General features: G+C 36.8%; 1 protein-coding gene across 1 annotated transcript in view; it reads right to left on the bottom strand.

Annotated features, from left to right (window-relative positions):
- CCDC146 (coiled-coil domain containing 146) overlaps positions 1-20,026 on the bottom strand; it is a 72,232-nt gene that overhangs the window by 6,039 nt on the left and 46,167 nt on the right. Inside the window, exons 6-16 of the mRNA XM_084507510.1 lie at positions 19,569-19,626; positions 18,918-19,094; positions 18,260-18,333; positions 15,877-16,104; positions 14,708-14,894; positions 11,513-11,608; positions 9,846-10,016; positions 8,398-8,486; positions 8,117-8,281; positions 5,567-5,791; positions 4,749-4,977 (exon numbers count right to left, since the gene is read on the bottom strand). Of these exons, the coding sequence (XP_084363636.1) occupies positions 4,749-4,977; positions 5,567-5,791; positions 8,117-8,281; positions 8,398-8,486; positions 9,846-10,016; positions 11,513-11,608; positions 14,708-14,894; positions 15,877-16,104; positions 18,260-18,333; positions 18,918-19,094; positions 19,569-19,626 (1,699 nt within the window). The remainder of the gene's footprint in view (positions 1-4,748; positions 4,978-5,566; positions 5,792-8,116; positions 8,282-8,397; positions 8,487-9,845; positions 10,017-11,512; positions 11,609-14,707; positions 14,895-15,876; positions 16,105-18,259; positions 18,334-18,917; positions 19,095-19,568; positions 19,627-20,026) is intronic.

Below are 20,026 nucleotides of genomic sequence, written 5' to 3'. Positions count from 1 at the left end.
AACAGCACACAGAGAATTACAAGCGGAAGAATGGGAGAACAGGATGAGCACAAACAACAGGATGCAGTGATGCTGCCAGGTATTTTGTATCTAGGGACAAATCGTTCAAACACTAACTCAGCTGCAAGCACCTTGTTGGAGGCATTGTACCCATAACAAGAGCAGGGACAGCTCAGCGGGTCACATTTTCCAGGACTGAAAGGTTACTCTAGGGAAGAGGAACTAATGCAGAACAAACACTGTCCAGGAAACCAGGAAAACAAAAATCTGTGAGGGGTTTCCTGTTAAATACTGGACTTACTTTCAAATGCAGAAGGAATTGGGGTTGATTAAATGAAGACTAACCCAAACACAACCAAAGCACATTTGGTGTCAACCATGATATTATGTGTCTGCTTAAGTAATGTGATAGGAGGTACCTTTATTTTCTCTTAAGCTGTGTCATTTTCCTTGGACAGTACTTCAGCTAAGCTCTAAGAGATTCTAAGTCTTAAAGCCCCCCAAAAGGCCACCCTTCTTTCCTGGAGAGCATTTGATACAGGGCATAGGAAAAGGCTGTACAAGAGAGGCTTGCTGTGCTTGATTAGAAACAGTCAAAACAGGAGGAATTGCTGAAGAATAAAGAGGCAAGAGGAAGCACGTACCAGATAAAGGGCTGCTCTGAGAAAGTGGAGGGGCTGGTGCTTCTTCTGGAAAGCTCAGAGGAGGCAGGCGAGGTGCCTAGAGCACTAGAATAGGGCAAAAATCACCTGTTTTTAAAAATGGGGGGAAATGGAGGTACAGAATTATAGATAACATTGATAACTTCGCTTTCTGATGAATACATCTGGAACAAGCCATTCAGCTTCCTTTGTAAATAACTAAAAAATAAAAAGGGTGTGGACATTGGCCAGCACAGTCATGCCAAACCAGTCCAATTACCTACTGTGAAAATGTAATGGGTATGTGGATGAGAAATGTTAGGTATCACGCAGCTTGGTTTTTACAGAGCTTCAACATTGTTTTATATGATATTCTCATAAACAAGCTATGGAAATGGTCTTGATGAAGATATAAGGTAAGTACTACATCAGTAGTAGAAGGGTAAACTGAGAGAGACTGCAAATATTTTGGAGGAGACGATTCAAACCCCAAATGATCTGAAAAAAGGTTTGAACAAATGAAGTTATATCAAATGACACATGCAAGGTGCTGCATGTAAGCAGGAAAAATTATCTGTATGAATACAGAATCCAGGCCAACTAATTAGACACCTTAAAACAATGGCCTGGTAGTTAGGTACACTTGCAGGGTGAATGTGAATCAAGATGTGCTGCTGCAAGAAAGGCTACTGCCATACCTGGATACATAAGCAGAATTAAAACCAGCCAGATGTCTGAATGAATCCTTCCACTCTCAGCCACTGCTATTAGACACCGTGTGTCAAGGAAAAAAAAAAATAGAAAAAGAAGACAGAAAAGAAGAATCTAAGCCACATTGGCTGTAAGGGCTGATGGAAAGGAGTAAGGTTGTGTAACCTAACAAAAGGATGGGAGAGGAGCGTGATTAACTTTATTCCATAAACATGAAATGCTGCTGCAGGGAGGAAAAGAATGATCCATTTGTCATGCCCCTGGTGGATGGAAGAAAAAAAAAAATCAATAGGCTTACATTGCAGCAAGAAAGCATCAGGCTAAAGGTTAAGAAAATCTTTCCTCTGTTAAGGATGTACTGGGATAGCTTGCCCGGGGAACTGCATTTTCCATCAGCAGGGGCTTGAAAGACCAACTCAGCTCTCTCAGGAAGAGCAGAAAACCCCACACAGGAGCAGCAGCAGAAGCAGGATTTTCTCAATAAACCTCTCACCTCCCCACTAGCCCTGGTTTCCTGCGACTGATAATGTGGTCTGTAGATTTTCATGGGGCAGTATTAAAGCCTGGATACGTTTTTATGCCAAATGCCTCTCTGAGATTGTCACTACATTAGCTCAGCTCTGAGGCATGAAGGTGCCACCTAGAGCACCCTGCCAGCTCAGTGGCTCTGTTTGTTGGACTAATTAATGATTGGTGCCAAGTATTTCTCACTGATGCATGAAGGCAGGCTGGTTTTCATGGGTCATTTCAGCCAGCAGGAACAGTCCCTTCATGTGCAGTCAAAACTAAATGGCTTCACAGTTTTAAGCCCATGGAAAACCACCTCGGAATCTCACCAGGTACTCTTTGTGTCAGATGAAGTACTTTGAAATATTTCTAATGCTTTACATTGATATTAACAAAAATAGCTGCTCACATTAGTAGCACTGGCTTAGAACAGCTCTGGTATTTTATTAGATAAAATCTATTCACCAGCATCACATTCTTTTGTGGAAATGAGCAGCCTTTGGTGGAAAGTGTAAGAGTGGCACATCCGTGAGCTTGATGATTAAGCAGCTCATGTGGAATAGAGGCGACCCAGATGAAATTTTTGTTCTAGACTCACACAGCCCCCATCTGTGCTTTTCCACTCTCCATTTCTATCAGATGCAAACAAACAGCAAATATTGAAATATTTTCTAATTTGTGATGCTGAAGCTGGTTTTCATTTCAGGTCCCTTTATATTTGAAGTATTACCATATATGAAATTATATCTGTTGGTGGAAGATCATTCAGCAAACAACACCAGAAAGCTTAATTTACCACTGGACTGAGTAAAAAGAAAGAAGTTCTGGGGAAATGTGAAGATTGGGAAATGCAGGAAAGGAAAAAAACAATACAGAAAAGATGACAAAGTTTAGAAAGTACTCAAGACTTAAGAAGACAGGAAGGGTAGGAAAGGGGGAAAAGAAAATTTAAGAAGAGCAGGTACAGAATTTGTCCTGCTTAATTCAGATAGTCTGAACTGTACATGTACATGTATTTCAAATGTAGATGCCTTCTGAAGTACCCTTCCTACATCATTCAAAGTTTCCTATGCAATCAAAGGGGAGAGGTAGGTGTCTCCAGGATAAAGACCTCCCAAGAGGAACATTTTGCTTGCCACATAAGGTTATCGGGATCTCCTCTGTAGGCAAGGACACCTAACTCTTTCCATTAATAACCAGACCATACCCATTTATATGGATAATTTGTCCTGTGGGCTCCTAACATGAGCTTAAAGTTGGAGCAGCTGGTGACAACTCTTCAGGTTTCAGCTTGGCGTCTGAGGTTGGATTCACAGACAAGACGAGTGATTTAGGTCTGTATTGAGCACACCAAGTCAGAGTTTTGTGCAAATGAGCATTATAGTAAAATGCTTGGCACATTGTAACAGAACTGAATTGGATTTCAACGTGGGGCCAAAGCTGTAACCTGGACAGAAATTAGTGAGCTGAATTTTGCAGCCAACACCAGAATTCAGCTTTGGGCTTATGGCTTTTATTTGAATCATGGAGATAAAGCCAAATGGTTTGAAACTGTTTCTCACTAGACATAATGGCTACTGCCAGCAGGAGGAACAGCACTAACGCTAGAATGGCTGAGTGCAAGGAGATGGCTGTGTTCATGGCCAATTTGAACCATGTAATATGGCATCAGTAACCACAGTATTTAGTTACATTTAAAAAGCTGAGACCCGAATGTTTGATTAATCATTGTTGTGAATATTGTTCAGTGACAAATCTTTGATTTGGGAACATTTACTGAGACTACTCTGTGCCTCCCAACACTATTTTCCTACTTTTTAATTTTACACTGTTATTGCAAAAAGACGTAAAGAGTCTCTATCAGCTGCTTCTCTTTAACTGTGACTTCACACGAACAATCATCATAAAGGAGAAAGTTTAAGGAATGCAGAACACAAAAATCAAAGTTTCACTGCTGACTCTCAGTTCACAGAAACTATCTGCCTGTCGTTGCTGCATTTGACTCTGTGACTCTCAGCCTCATTCTAAGTCCTACCTTTAAACATCTCTTATTTTCTTCAGTCTATCACGTTGTTTTCATACCTTCTCTATTCATCATTGAAATCTGTAATTGCACTGTACAGTTCTTTGGGGTATGATTTGTGTAAGGTATTATAGAAAATTTTATTCTTTTAGCAGAGCATGTAATTTCTTTAAAAGACCAAACGTAACAGAATAGTGCAAGCACTATTTAACAGCGAGTCACAGCTCCCATCAAGCAATTACAGATGGCAATGGTACACCATACTTTATTATTTTGTGCAGGCACTAGCTGAGTATATATGGAAAAAATTACCATCTGGAGATAAGGTCAAAAGTAAATGAGCCATTTCAGAAAGCAAGGAAAGAATGTCCAGAACAATGATGAACACTGCAGTTTGTTAATTGTTTAATGTCATGTTGTAACTAGAACTAAAACTTACACTGTTTTTGTGTAGAAGAAAATGTACGTGGCTTCATTGTGGGCAGCAGAGTTTCCAGAGTAGGCTCACAGTCAAGTGTGAATTGAGTTATTATTTCAGGAATTTGAAGACCTAAGTATATCCCCATCCTTCCATCTACCCCCATCAATACAGTTTTAACAAATTTTATCTCCATTCCCATTTTTTCCCCATGACTACTCTTCTCCAGTTTAGTCATGCTGACATTTACAGCTATAGGGAGGACCAGCTGAGATTCCACAGCCAGGCAGTGTTTGGTATGTGCAAGGCAAAGTGTCAGAGTCATAAGCTAGAAACTCACAAATTTGATGTTAAAAGCATGCAGCAGTGCTTTGTTTTAAAATACAGAATAATTCAAGCAAACAATCAATCAAACAAACAGAAAGGTAAAGGTTTCTTTCCCACCAACCTGTATCTGAAGTACCACCAAATCTGCATCCAGGGCTTTCTTCGTTGGTAGTGCTTTAAACAAAAATTCAGTCTGTCTCTTCTTCTCAGCTACCTTCATCTTCAGAAAACTGATCTTTTCATCCATAGCTTGCATCTCAATATCTCCATTTCTACACAACATCTCTTGCATGTTTATTTTTTCATATAAAATGCATACCTCTTCTTCTCGACTTTTGAGCAGAAGACCACTGCAATAAGCCCAAAATGAAAAGGTAAGACTTAAAAATTTTTGACTCGTATTCAATGTATTCCATTTGAGAACATAACTGGCAAGCTTGGAAGATGATAGTAATAATCTAGGAAAATGTACCACATGTACTTTAAATAGAGAACAAAATAATTACAATGTGAAAACTAGAGAACACACAATTGCAAAGGTTACCCTGGTGTTTCATATGATTTTTAAAGCTCTTCTGGCTTCTGTCAGCATTCCTTTTAAAGTGGATTAACAGGCTCAGAGAATTCTACAACCGTATTTTTATACAAGAGACGTACACAAAGATCAAAAAGAGCAGAAGGCTACAAGCTCTCCAGGCATTCAGTAGATTAGATTCTGTAACAGTTCTGAAGAACAATTGTCTTCATCCATGGAGGAACAGCAAACACCTGTATAATGCACAGCAGCACTGGCACTGCAGTGAGGTGGGCTGTTTATGAAGCACTGGAGTAAGGCAGCCCTGTAGTATTCCTAATTAGACTTGCTCATAAGTTGAAAAATATTGTTGACTGATGAATTTCAAAAATACACATTTTATTACATCAAATTTACACGTATACCTCTCATTTTTCTGCTGAATAGCCCTTTCGTATTTTTTGCGTAGCTGCACAATTTCCTCTTCAATGCGGGAGATAATATTGGTAAGTCTGTCAAGATCCAGAAGCTGTTGCTTTTTCTTTTCTTTCATCTCATCCATGACTTGTTCAAGTTTGGAGTAATCAGTTTTGAGACTGTCTTTAATTGCTACATTACTTGTATTCTTCAGATATTGCCTCTGCAGTATTCTTTAATGTAACAGAAAAGCAGGAAAGTTTTTAGTCCTTTTAAATTGAAAGTAATTTCAGCTATTAAAAACAGAGCTTAAACTAAATCCTAAAATACACAAAGGGTCTTCTATGTCACTCTGCTTGGCAGACACACTACAAGAGGTAGAAAGTCCCTCTGAGAACAGCTTCTCTGTACGAGTTCTTTCCAGCTTGAACAGATCTGGATTACAACCCAGCTAAGTGCTTCAAATGGAGCCCTGCACCACAGCTCTGTCCTTTACTGGGTAGCCCAAGGGGCCATAAGGAATAAATTTCAAGAGCAGAAATATAAACTATGATGCAAATTCTCCGTGTGTAAAAAACCTGTCCTTCTCTCCATTTTAGGAGCAATATTTAAATAAGGTCTCCGAGTTTATAGCACACTGCAACACAAGAACGAACATTATCAATCAATGAGAAACAAAACAATCACAGCATCAGATCAGTGACAAGCTCCTATTACAGATCCCTAAAAATGAAGAAAGGAACACATTATTTCAAGAGACCCTGCTAGCCTTTGGACGATGGTCCTTTGCTCTAAAGACAGCTTCTTGTTGCCACATGGGTCATTTATTTGCTAACAAGGAACTTAGACTTTCTGCATTTAATCTGTGGTAAGCATCATTTCTTGAGCAAGACACTACTTTAGCTACACTGGGAAGATATTAATGTCAAAGTATGAAAGAGGTAGTGAAAGAAGAAGCACTGTCCCCTGATAAAACACAGAACTGCAAATGAAATGTCCCGCTTCCCATCCTTGGTTCCAGCATTAAGCTGCTGAATTACTCTGTGCAAAGTTGTGAGCTTCTTTCTGGTTCATTTTGCCTGTATGCATAACACTTTCCAGGTCCAGAAGGTATTACTGTATTGAATTAAACCTTTGTAAAGCAAGTTTGAGAGTGAAAGAATGGCAGTATTGCAGAAATGCAATGTATTTTTAAATAATTTATGAAGAGTCTTTATCTTTTTGGACTGATGCTCTGTCCTCTAAATTGTGTAGCTTGCAGTTAAGTCAGGGATACCATGATACTAAAGTAAATTACTGGGATTAGAAATGTTTCCCATAGGGTAAAAAATTAATGATAATTCATTACCTTTACCTACTTTTAAATCCAGGTTTGCAGAAATCAAAATGTCTGTTGGGTCTCTACTGCAGTATGGTCCAGTACACAACAATGAGTTATTTTGGATGTCTAGACAATATAGATACCTGTCTTTTTAGCATTTCTTCTCCTTTCAGCAGGAATTTATTGGGAAGACCTCAACAATTTTAGCACAAAATGTCAGCTTGTGCATTTCAACAAAATGACTTAAATCAGTGAAGTGCCACTTCTTTTCCCTCTTCCTCCAGCATGACTTTGAAATAAAGCTACGTGCAGATTCAAAATATATTTTGAGTGAGTGTACCCTGAACACATTCTTAGGTCTGGTTGTGTAATTTTTTGTTGGCACCAGAAAACAAAGTGTGGGGCAAAACAAATTTTTGTGCTGCTCTGCATACACAATTAACTCTTTGCTAGCTTCCTGCTTTCCCAGCTTCCAATCTCAGAGACATTGTCATTCCGTCTGTATAGCACCAAGCAGAGTATCATCACTAGGATGACAAAAAGACTGCAAAAGGGCATCTCCACTAAACAGTGATCCAGGAAAAAAATAAAATAGAATCACACCCCAACTGCTCCTCCTCACCCTCTTTGTTGTCAATGCAAACTTAATTAATTTTGATTAGGATTGTCTGGAAATCGAAACCATGTTTTGTTTGATCTGAAATAAATGTTATCCTTATAGGCTTCTGTTTGAATTTGAACCAAGAAACCTAGTTCTAACTTAATAAGTAGGCAGCCACGTTACTAGCTAGTGACTCCTCTACTAGTACCATGCAGCAGCCTGCTGTGGAATCGCATGTTTTGGACCTCATTTTTGCCTAAGGATGAGCAAGTAAGAGTACAACAGTGTTGTTCTTATTCAGATGCTAGAGGCTCAAGAACTGTGGTACAAAGGAAGTGCAGTGACAGTTTCTCCCTTCAAAGGTTAGGAAGGTGAGACAGATGCCAGACAAACTTCAAAAATGCTTCCTTGCCATGCAGTGATGCACAGCCTAATTGTGAATTGCTAGGGTGATAAGAAATTGGAGCAGATTATGTAAGGGTGTCTCAACATTTCTAAGTTTGGATCAGGTTTTAAAAATCAGGATAATGGCTTTCAAGGAAGAAATGGGCGTAGTGGAACTGGATTATCTCTTAAGGTTTTCTGTAATTCTTTCCTATTTTTATAATTGTGAGCTATAGCTTAGTTAAAACTCACCTTTCTTTGGTTATCACAGTATTCCTTAAAGTTTCTATTTCATTTTCTATCAATTTTACCCGTTTTCTAAGTTCAGTTGCTTTCTGCTGAGCAATATGTGCCAAATTTATACATTTATTCCTTTCATTTTGGATTACATCACATATTTTAGTAAATCCTTTGAGTCTGAAGAAAAGACAAGTGTATAGGAATTAATTATTGTAGGTTAATGCACACATTATCTCAATAAAAATGCTTTAAAAAGCATTATTTTATTAAATGTATCATTATTATTTTCTTACTGTTTTTGGATTTTTCTTTTTGTCTTTTTATACACTTCTATTTCAAGATCCTTTCTTTTTATTTCCTTAAGACTATTTTGGAGTTGTATCTGAAATGTAAAATAGAATTCAGTAAGCACTTCAGAATTTTCTAATCTAAAAATCCAAGGTTTTTAGATTTTTCAAAGAAATATCTTCAAAGAAGTGACTGAAACAGCTACTCCTATTAGATGAGGAAAAGACAGTGAGGCAGAATTGTTCCAAGAACTTGTTCTAATTATAATGAAATACTTTTACTATAACATTAAAGAACACAGTCTTTCTATGTATACTAATCTTACAATGACTGTTGTTAATGTAGATAATAGATTTGATGCTGCATCTTAAAATGATCGGTCCCCTGCTATCTGGAGTTCTATTGTTTCTGTTAATCAGACACTCCATCACAATATAATTATCTGGCATATGCACCACTGAAATTGTACCTTGAATTTCTGGTGCGATTTTCCAAATAAAATTCCTTTTTCATTTTTTTTTCCCTGCCTTTTAAACAATTACAGATTCAAGTAGAATGACACACATTTTGTTAGGGCTCTTACCTCTTGATTTCAGTTCTGTTCGGTCCTTAATAGTCTCGGTCATTAACTTTTAGTAGACAGGCCTTCTCTTACCTCCCACTGATACGAGGAGGTTGTACATTAGGAAAAGCTGGTGGATCTTGGGTTGCAATCCTAGGCAGGTGTGTTAATTTATTTTCTTTATGATTTTACCTGTTTATGGACTTATTTTTAACAAATGTGTAAAGCCTGACATGCTCCTTTGACTATTTCCATAGACAGTTAAATATTCCCAAAGTGCTATAGGGGCAGCTTATCTGATTTATTTTAATACAGACATACATTGAGAAAGTGTAACCAGTTTGTTCCTGGTATTTAGTGCAGACTGTGCAAAATCATAGGACACGCATGATACTATAATGCCAGCAAACCCAGTGACTATTCAGAAGGAAAAGTTTTCTTTCCCTCTTCCTTCAAATTAATAGAATGACTTAAACCTTGAAGCGTATCAGGAAAATAAAAATTGGCACCTGGCCTTGGAATAAGTAGCAGGTCTATTATCTTCGAATGTCCACATATTTGCACAATAAAACACATGGTTGTTGTACTTCTGAGAATCTCAGCTATCTGCTTTTCTACCTCTTTCTTTCAGAATTATTTATTTTATTCTTTAGAAAGAAAACCTCCTTTCAAACACCTTGTTTCAATTGTGTTGTGATATTGCAGCACACTACTGCACTGCACCATGAATTGTCACTAAAACAAGAGAATTGAGAACTTCCTGCCTGGTGGTGGAACTTTGAAGAGGGAAATGAGAGTCTGTAAGGTTCCCCTCAACAGTAATTTAATTTCTCCTTATACCAGCTTTTACTTTAGAATATTCTTCTAATTATATGAGATACAATTTTTTACCTGGGCTTTCTGAACTTCCCTACATTTTTGCTCCTTCTCTTCAACTTTGAGCAACGTCAGATGTGCAAGTCTGGATAACTCATTCCTGTATTTTTCCTGCTCTTTGAAAAGCCGTCTCTCTTCAGCGATACATTCGTCTAATGTGCGGGCATCTGTATCTGATATCATTTCCTGAAGAAAAGCAAATTCAGTTCCTTATGGATTGATGCAGTAGTGTTGACAAAACTGAAGTTTGAAACACTTTGGGTTTACCTGCAAAGTGCACATATATATGGACTACATGGATTTAAATATGAATATGTAATAAAGTTTCCTTAAAGATACCAGCTGAAATGTTATGCATAATCCCTTAGCAACGAGTTAAAATATTTTATCACCTAGGAAGTTTCTCTTCCTCAGTCTAGCAGGTCTTTCGGCTATTAAATAGAAAAGTAACAAAACTGGACTATGCAGTGATCTTCACTACAACAGGTTTGGAAAACAAGTTTTACATGAGGAATCTCAAAGAGCTTTATCTCCTTAAATCAAGATAGAAGTGGATCAGAGTCTGTTGTAGCCATAAAGTGAACATAAATCTGATAACAGACTTCCCAAATTAGAGGTCAAACATAACAAAACCCAGTGACTGAAAGCTAAAGCTAGACAAACTCTAAACTCAAGCTAGATGATAAAAACCACACATTTTTAACACAGATTAACCACCAAAAAAAATGAGCAGAACTGTGATTGTCTCTCCCACACTGGCAATTTTAAAATCAAGATTTGGACTTTTTTTAAGGTTAAATGATCAGAACAGTTATTTGTGTAATCTTTGAATCCACTTACATCCCTCTATAATCGTTAAATATTTCCAGGCTTCACCAAGTATATATAGATCATTACTGACTACTGTTGTCCATTAAAAACATATTCCATATACAAATAGTGATATGGAAATGCCTATGTATATGTATTCAAAACCAAGCTGAATTCCACCTGAAAAAGCTCATTAATTCAAAGAAGGCACAAAATAGAAATGTATATGAGGGTAAGAATATAAGAGAATATGATCTTAAGAAAAAAATATGTCTGAAATATATTGCTTGCTATAAAGTCATCTGTACAGTGGCAAGTACTAATAGTCTTACAGTTGAAGAATCTGCATTTCCACAGTGTATTTGACCATGGTCAGTATTGACAGGCATCTACAAATGTATTAGAAGTTGTCACTTCCCATGTCAAGGGATTTGGAACTAGATGGTCTTTAAGGTCCCTTCCAACACAAACCATGATTCTATGAAATGACAAAACTATGAAAATGAAAATTTAGTTTAAATTTAATTTAGCAATTCTGAGTTGTCCTTGTTTTAACAATACACTGTGCCATACCCAAAGAAAATTTACACACATCATATTTCTAGCTGCAGTATAGGTAATGATAGTCAGAAGGACTTAAACTAGAAAAAAAAAAAGTGTTTTCTACCTTCCAATATGTGACCAGTAACACTGAAAGATGTTTTCCAAATATGACAAGCAACCAGTCTTTAAAACTGAAGAAAATACTCTTTTCTTTTCTCACCAGAAAGATGCAGCTAGAAACGCTCATCATTTTTTCTTCATTCCCTTTATTCTCATAGCTGTAAAGCAACTGTTACAGTGAGTAAGTATGAGAAAGCAGAACACATCACCTGTTCAGCTAAACTTCTCTTGTTCATTTCAATTTCCTTCTGCAGTTCTCGTCTTCTTTCTAATAGTACTTCATTACTTTTAGGGATAGCTTCTGCCTACAAAAATAAATCACACATTCTGCATGATGCCAACAAAAGGTATGAAAAATGTAAAATGTAGAAAATCTGTTTCAATTACTTACATACATTATGAAATGATTTTTTTTTTTTTTTCTGGTTTGTGATAGTACCTAATCCAAGAGTTATCGGTTGTTGAGTAGAGCTCCTCAGCAATACTTGCAAGTTGTTCAAGCTTTTCTATTCAGAATTTAACTGTAAGGACTGAACTTCACAAAGCCCAATTTAAGTAACTGAATGTACACTCATTATTCTTTTCAGCAACTAAGCCACAAATAAAAAATATATATATCAGAAAAACCAATTACATAAATATGTTAACTCTGATCTTGCTGAAGGAAGAAAATACCAATAATTTTAATGAGGTTGTTATTTCATGCCTGTGTCATTTTTAATATATATATATTTTTCCTCCTTAGCCTTTAGAAAGTCCAAACAAGTAATATGGTTATGTGCTACACATTTTTTTTTGTACAATATGGAAGAATCTGTTTATTATAAAATTGAAATGAAATGTGTAAGGGAAGAAATTATTTTCTGATTAAAATACATTGGAACAATCCCACTACAACCGTTTGCATTCGTTACCACTTCTGCTGTGCGAAAGGCTGGGGTGGCTGTAAACAGACATTTCCACATTTCCATGATGGGATTCAAGAGATGCCATCGAGTTCGAGTCTAAATGTAGAAAGCTCACACAAACATATTTAATCCATTAAGGACTCTTGTCCTTAGACATCAGACAGGACTAAACTTAGGCACTTTTGGCTGTCCTTGCATTGGGTTGCCAGATGAAAGCACATCCATGGAGGGAGAGGAACAGCAGCCCTGCTCTGGGGCTGGTGGCAGCCAGGGCCGCCAGTTCTCTTTCACACAGAATGTCGACGTTTAGCAATAGCTGACCTTTCACAACTTAACAAGAAGAAAAACACATTTGAAGGAAGTGTTCATGTAATTTCCTTATTCTACATACCAGTCATTCTGCACTTGTGCAGACAATTGAAGAGAAATTGGGGGCAACACACTGATGTACTGTTGTTTCTGCAGCATTTATATTAGCAATTACTTCCAGTGAAAATTTCACTTGGAATCACACTGAATAAGTGTAAATCTGGCTTATATCAGTCAAACAGGCACTTGAACCACTTGAATAATAAAATATTTTAAGTTCTGTGGTCCCAACTCTTCTAAATGAAAATTATCTCAAGAGAGCAAATGCAAAGTAGAATTAAGCTGGCTGCTCCAGACTTTCTTACTCCAATACTGCATTTGAGTGACCGTGCTGCAGGACAGAGGTGTTTTCACATTTGCTCTTCTAAAAGAGCAAAGAGAATCAGAGAACAGGGTTGGTGGGCTAAAAAGACTATATTTTCCTGGCCTGGTTATGCTCTGGTACTATCCTGTAACTTCTGGAGTAAGACATTGCTTGTAACTACACTTTTATGTCTTAGCAGCATTCCCTTTCCCTCGCTCCTCCTAATGCTGCAACTGGCAAGACCCATACAAGCCTGCAGAATAACCTGGCGTAGCTCTGAGGGAATCCTTTCAATGCAATTTAAAATTTATGGTCCCATTACAGGTCTCCAGCCCTTTCACACAGTGTAAAGCGGTTGGGTTGGGATCTCGCCCAAGACAGTGAACTTTAACCACAGCTGTCAGTGAGTTATGGCATTTGGTTTTAACATTACATGTTTCTGAACAATTGTGATTCTTCCTCCAGGAATATTTCTTCAATAGGAACACAGGGAAAAAATAAAAATAATAATAAAAAAATTCTCAGATTCTCTAAGCTGATACTGAACAAAATCTCCATATGAGCTTTAATATCAAAGTCTGGAATATAAGCATGCCCTTTAATCAACAGTTCAGGAAACTCAGTTTAAAACTTTTTTGTCTGATTATATAGAGCTTCTCCCCTCCCCAGGTAGGCTGGAATTACCAGGTGATTAATACACATGTGAATTCAGGAGGAAATTTCATCTTTGTCTGTGAATATCCCCTACTAATACAGTAAAAACAATTTTACAGTGATGTAAATAAGACTTTTTTTTCCTGCCTGAATTGCTTAGAATGATAAAAAAATTGCAGTGACACAATATCAAATTAGGAAACATTAACCCCTTATGCTTCTAAATCAGATAATTGATAAATAATTCTCCTGGGGAAAAAATATATTTACTTGACTATGTAAGATGAATTTTATAAGATTGACTTTCAATATAGGAAGGGATATAGAAAAAAGAAAGCTTAAGAAAAAAGGACTAGAAGAATCAGTGATGAAAGAAAAAGAATATGAAAAAGTTGTAAACATTTTTTCTTTTTTTTTTTTTAAAGAAAGAAAGGGAAGGACAGAAGGAAGGAATTGTTTCAAATGGACAAACAGAATGAAACTGCTCTTTAAAAGCAGAATAAATAAAACAGTAAGTCAATATGAAAAGAGTAATGTGTGAAATAGTAATGTAGGGAGAGAACTGAGAAAAGTGAAATTTGAGTGGAAATGAAATAGGGAATTATATCATTTAATACCAAATTTACATAGGGCTTGTTTCCTGCCCCCAAGAATAATGTTAAATGCATTATAAATTATTTAGAACACTGCGCAAGCCATCTTCAAATTTGAAAAAGATGAATCTCTTTGTCACCTGATGTAAGACCCAGGATTCATGCAATACTTAGCTTTATTTGCCAGATACAAAATTCTCTGGTGCCAATAGGCAAGCTACTGTACTATGTCATGTATAAAATGACCATAATCACTCAGTATTTTAAAGGAAGACATGCTGCCACAGTGCCAATAATCTCCCAGGTCTCTTTGATTAGGATGCTCCCAGACTAAATTCCACTCTTCAAGAATAGATCAATATAGCTTGATGCAGTATTTTTGTTACAGCTATAAAACCTTGAGCCTCCTTAGTCGTAGCAACGCTTGTGGTACATTTCTGTGCATAGAACACAGAAAAGACACACACTTAGAACAATTTTCTCTCCTTCTGTCTGTTAGGACCAGTCAAAAGATTTCAGAGATGGATTTCCTGTAAGAAAATTTGGAATTCTTATGATAAATATGTTCATACAGACCTCTGTTTTGAGTCTCTTGTGCTGTGATTTATCTTGTTCCAAAGACTCATTAATCACATTCAGCTGTAACTCCATCTTCTTTAATTTTCTCAGTTCTCTATCTTTCAGTGTTTGCTTGTGAATGAGGGTATCATGTTTTTGTTTTTTCTCCAAAATACATTTTTTTAAATTATATTCCAGAACTTCTCTATATTGGATACACAGAGAATTTTAGAAACAGGTAACTTCAGCAAGACATGTATGAATCAGGCATGATCATTTTAATGGGGTTTGAGTACTGCATTAATTATCTATGAGTAGCAAGATCAAGTTACAAACTACTGTCACTGGTTGCTTTAAAATTAGCAGGTAACTTTTTGATAGCTTTAATCAATGATAACATTCTTAATTATGTCAATGAGGTTTCACAACCTGTTCAATCTAAACCTGCTAAAAAAAAATCTATAGAAAATAAATTATAACTGGAAGAAAACAATTTTTTTCTTTAAAATTTTTTTTTTTTTTTTAGTATGAGGCCATTAGTATGGCTTCACTCAGACATTCCAACTTACTGTGCTACTACCTAACATAAGATTTCAAAGGCAAAAGCATTGCTGTTGAGGGTATGGCTATGACATCTTCCTTTGCAAAGAACGAATAATGTGAAGCTTGAAATCAACCTAAGAGTTTATTTTATTGTGCTAAATATATCTAAGCTCATAATTTCGAGTGAATATGAAAGATACATGGCCAGTCCCCACTGAAATTCAGACGTGTGTGGGTCAGAAATTTTCAATGCTCATCTGAAAATGAGAATACTGATTATTTCTTTAATTAATTTGCTTAGTTTACTTTCTGTGGGCTACACAGAAAAAAAAAAAAAAAAGCAAAAAAAAAAAAAAGCATCTTCACTGGAGAGATAAACATTTTCCCTTTCAGTGCAAAACCTAGAGTCTCACTCTCCCAGGATTTTATCAAATACTTATGCCTTTTAACTTTTTCTTCAAGCCATATCCTAGATTCCAGCACTTTATATAAACATTTCTGAAGTCAAAACCAAGCCTGATAATTTCTAGTCTGCACTGATTGCAACATAAAACTGGAAAGCATAAGCAATGCAACAGAGAAAACATCTTTCAGAACAGAGAAGTGCTCACTCACACTCTACAGCTTAGGTCTACTGCTCTAACCTGTCTGCTAGGATTCCTGATTCCTTCTCTCTGCCAATTTCTAACAATCTTGTCAGAGCAACACATTCTTTTTTTTTGCTTTCTAGCAAAGCTTGTTTTCCGTCCAATTCCTTCATTACATCTTCTCTTTCTTGCAAAATCTCTTCCATCCTTTTTTCAGTGGCTTTTAGAGTATTGTTTAACTCCTGTATTTGGTTATTAAGGGCTTCTTTCTTCTTCTCTGCATCACTGTGGATATATTTTAACAAAACAGTAGAAGTTCACATTTTGCCATGTGTAGTTAAATGTGAAAATGAAAGTTGTAAGTTTTCATGGACACACAAAAGTGTTTCAGTGCCACAGCTATCTACTTGATATGTTCAAAACCAGATTACACACACTGCAAATTGGCATTGAAAGTGCCAATACAGCTCAACAATAAAATTGCCATGAGACTAACATGTGGCTTAGCACCTTGACAGTATTATAAAGAGTTAACAGACTTCTGTCAGCATGACTAGGTGCAGGGTTGTGACACTCCTAAACACGATTCCCAAGGCTGGAAGCTCTGGCGAGTTCATTCTGTGATATCACTTAAGGAGAAAGACTCATTTAAATACCTCATTAATAATCTACACAATGCACCCACTCTTCAAAACTGTTTTCCTCTAGCTCTGTAGGGAAAACTTCTTAGATGTATTACAGCACAGTTACATTAAGCAGAGTGCTGAGGAGAAAGTTAAAGAAAACCATTACATAAATTTGAGAACTGAGAAACTTAACATTGTCAAGTAATTACTGTATTACTAACTGGGACTGCAAGCAGGAGACACAAAACCTTCTGTGTAACTAAAAGGGCACAAAAAGCACTGTTCAGCTGGATGGCAATTTGACTGCCAGCATCTGGGAGTGACCTGGCTGACATTGCACAGCAACAATTAGATTTTACAGATGCAGAAAGCAGCACGTCATGCTCCGATGGAGGACAAAACAGCTACATGAAAATAGAGAAATGAAAGGCTAGAGACTGGCTTATATTTCTGAGCTGAAATATTTGACACCAGAATTCATGATGGGAGCTCACAGTAAAACACACCTGACTAAAAGACTGCTCCATAACCACTGAGGGAAAAGGGTTATTTTGCTCAGACCAGGCTGTCAGCTGTGAAAACTGCTGCAGTTTCACTGATGCCAACAGAGATAAATTAACATGCTGTCACTGAGGCCTAGAATATCTAAAAAAGGTTAATTGCTAGATTACACAGTATACATAGTATAGCATTATTATCTGTTAAAACCTAGTAAGTAGATCTGATACATATTATTGCAGTGCAGTAGAGTGGTTAAGCAATTTTCAACTAAGCTTTGTTCTAAATTGTTCCTCATTGTACTTAAATTCTGTAGAACCATAGAACGCTTGGGTTGGAAGGGACCTTAAAGGTCTTCTAGTCCAAACCCACCACCATGGGCCTGGACACCTTCCACTAGAAGAAGGTATTGTAAATTGCTTCACTGCATATGCTATATATATATATGTATATACTATATATATATATAGTATATATAGAATAGAATCATAGAATATCCTGAGTTGGAAGAGACCCTTAAGGATCATCAAGTCCAACTCTTGACACCGCACAGGTCTACCCAAAAGTTCAGACCATGTGCCTAAGTGCACAGTCCAATCTCTTCTTAAATTCAGACAGGCTCGGTGCAGTGACCACTTCCCTGGGGAGCCTGTTCCAGTGTGCAACCACCCTCTCTGTGAAGAACCCCCTCCTGACGTCCAGCCTAAATTTCCCCTGCCTCAGCTTAACCCCGTTCCCGCGGGTCCTGTCACTAGTGTTAATGGAGAAAAGGTCTCCTGCCTCTCGACACCCCCTTACGAGGAAGTTGTAGACTGCGATGAGGTCTCCCCTCAGCCTCATCTTCTCCAGGCTGAACAGGCCCAGTGACCTCAGCCGTTCCTCGTACGTCTTCCCCTCCAGGCCTTTCACCATCTTCGTAGCCCTCCTCTGGACACTTTCCAATAGTTTCATGTCCTTTTTATACTGTGGTGCCCAGAACTGCACACAGTACTCGAGGTGAGGCCGCACCAGCGCAGAGTAGAGCGGGACAATCACCTCCCTTGACCTACTAGCGATGCCGTGCTTGATGCACCCCAGGACACGATTGGCCCTCCTGGCTGCCAGGGCACACTGCTGGCTCATATTCAACTTGCATATATATTTATATGTGTATATATATATTTTTTTTTTTTTGTACAGTGCATGGATTTTAACTGGATTATAAATGATTTTGAAAATGTTGATCTTAATTTTAACCAACTATATGCTAAGGTCTCAATAACAAATGGATGAAAATAAGTAATGCATATATATTTAATTTTTTATGGAAAACATACATTTTTTTCTGTTTTATCTTCTCAGTTTCTTTTCCAAGTTGTGCTGGAACACCAAGGATCTTAACTAGCTCATCCTGGCAACAAAACAGAAAGGTTAGGTTAATAGTCTCAAAATCTGGTGTGATTTCACAGAATTAATATTCCCATTGAACTGCTGTGAAACTAGGCAAGAAATGTATTTACAAATTACTTGAGCTTGTCCCAGGGAATAGTAGCTGCTACTGTGGAAATTAAACATTATGGTATTTACCATGTCAGTATGTTTGCAAAACAAAAAATACATTTGAATATTCTTAATATGCTGGCATATGTTATTAATACCATGGAAAGGAAAGTTGCAAAGACCTGGGTGCATATTTTTAAGTCTCTTGGATCTGAGCATGTATTAGGGCAGCCTTCAATAACACAGCATAGCAAACATGGCATTCTGAAAACAATTTGTTATTATCAAAACCAGGATTTTCATTATTTACTGAAGGAATAATAGTGAAAATAGCACAGCAGCATGTTTCATGCTTATTGAAAAATGATGAAATAAGTACATTTAGTGATTTGAAATGACAACATCCAGGAGATTCACTACTCCCTTGCACAAATGCATGTATCTGTATACACATATGTACACACACATACACAGATATAATTAATTTTGTGTTACTTTTAAATTATCCTGGTTCTCTAGAAGCTTTTCCACTTCTTTCTTGTCTATTAACATCAGGTTTTGCTTGGATAAAATGTCTTCCTTCATTGCATTAACTTCTGCTTTTCTTTGAATTACTTCTTTGCTGAGCTCGTCACAATCTTCTTTCAACTTTTTAATTCTCTTATCTGCTTCCTTTAAAAATGAAGTAGAAGATCAGGTTATTATTTTCCCTTTTACAGCTGCAGGTTTGTGCTATTAGAAAATTCATTGGCATTGAATTATGATAACTTTTTTTTCAACAAGTTATGAAATATGATTAATAATAAGCAGAATTTTATTTCCAACAAACATAAATGAATTTATCAGGATTTCTGTCTGTAAATGAATTTTCCATACTGACCTCCTAGAACCTGCAGCTATCTTTACATTATCCATTTACTGAATACAGTAGAAAATATTGTTGAGTAAACTTAAGAATATCGAGATCTTTTATGAATCAGGTATGCACTGCTTGCCCTAGAGTTACCAAACCTGAATGATATACTGTTAATTTTTCTATGGAATTGAAAGAACTCTAGAGCTACACACTGTAAAAATATTTTCATTGATGTTTTAATACACTAGCTGACAACATAAAACATGTCTTTTCCCATGTTTCATACTTACACTTTGTTTTGGAATTCTTTCATATTCTTTTTCCAGAAGTGTTTTCTCTTCTTGCAAACTACAAGGAAATCAAAGCAGAGCTAAATATATTAGTAATATATCAAACAATAAAAAAAGTTAAAAAAAGTATTGAAGCCAATCTTGTGTTAGATTAAAATATATGGTGATCACCCTCAGGAACAATTTAAAGGTGTCCAAACTTAAAGAAAGATTGCTGAACAGTAGCTGGAACTATGAAAGATAGACTACACATGCTTTTTTTTTTTTTTTTCTTTTTCTACATTTTTGAACCTGATTTTTCTTAGTTTTACCACCTTCTACAGGGGTTCCTCCTTCACCCTTGTGTTTATGCTAACAAAATATAAGGGGTCAGAAGGCACATTACGCCCACAGGTCCTCCCAGCCGCAGAACACAGCATTTTAATTTGGAGCTGAGGCAAAAGGAAAGAGTAGGTGGG

This window comes from Aythya ferina (genome assembly GCF_964211825.1).
Source record: "Aythya ferina genome assembly, chromosome: 1".
NCBI lineage: Eukaryota > Metazoa > Chordata > Aves > Anseriformes > Anatidae > Aythya > Aythya ferina.
This window is presented reverse-complemented; position numbering and strand designations above follow the sequence as displayed.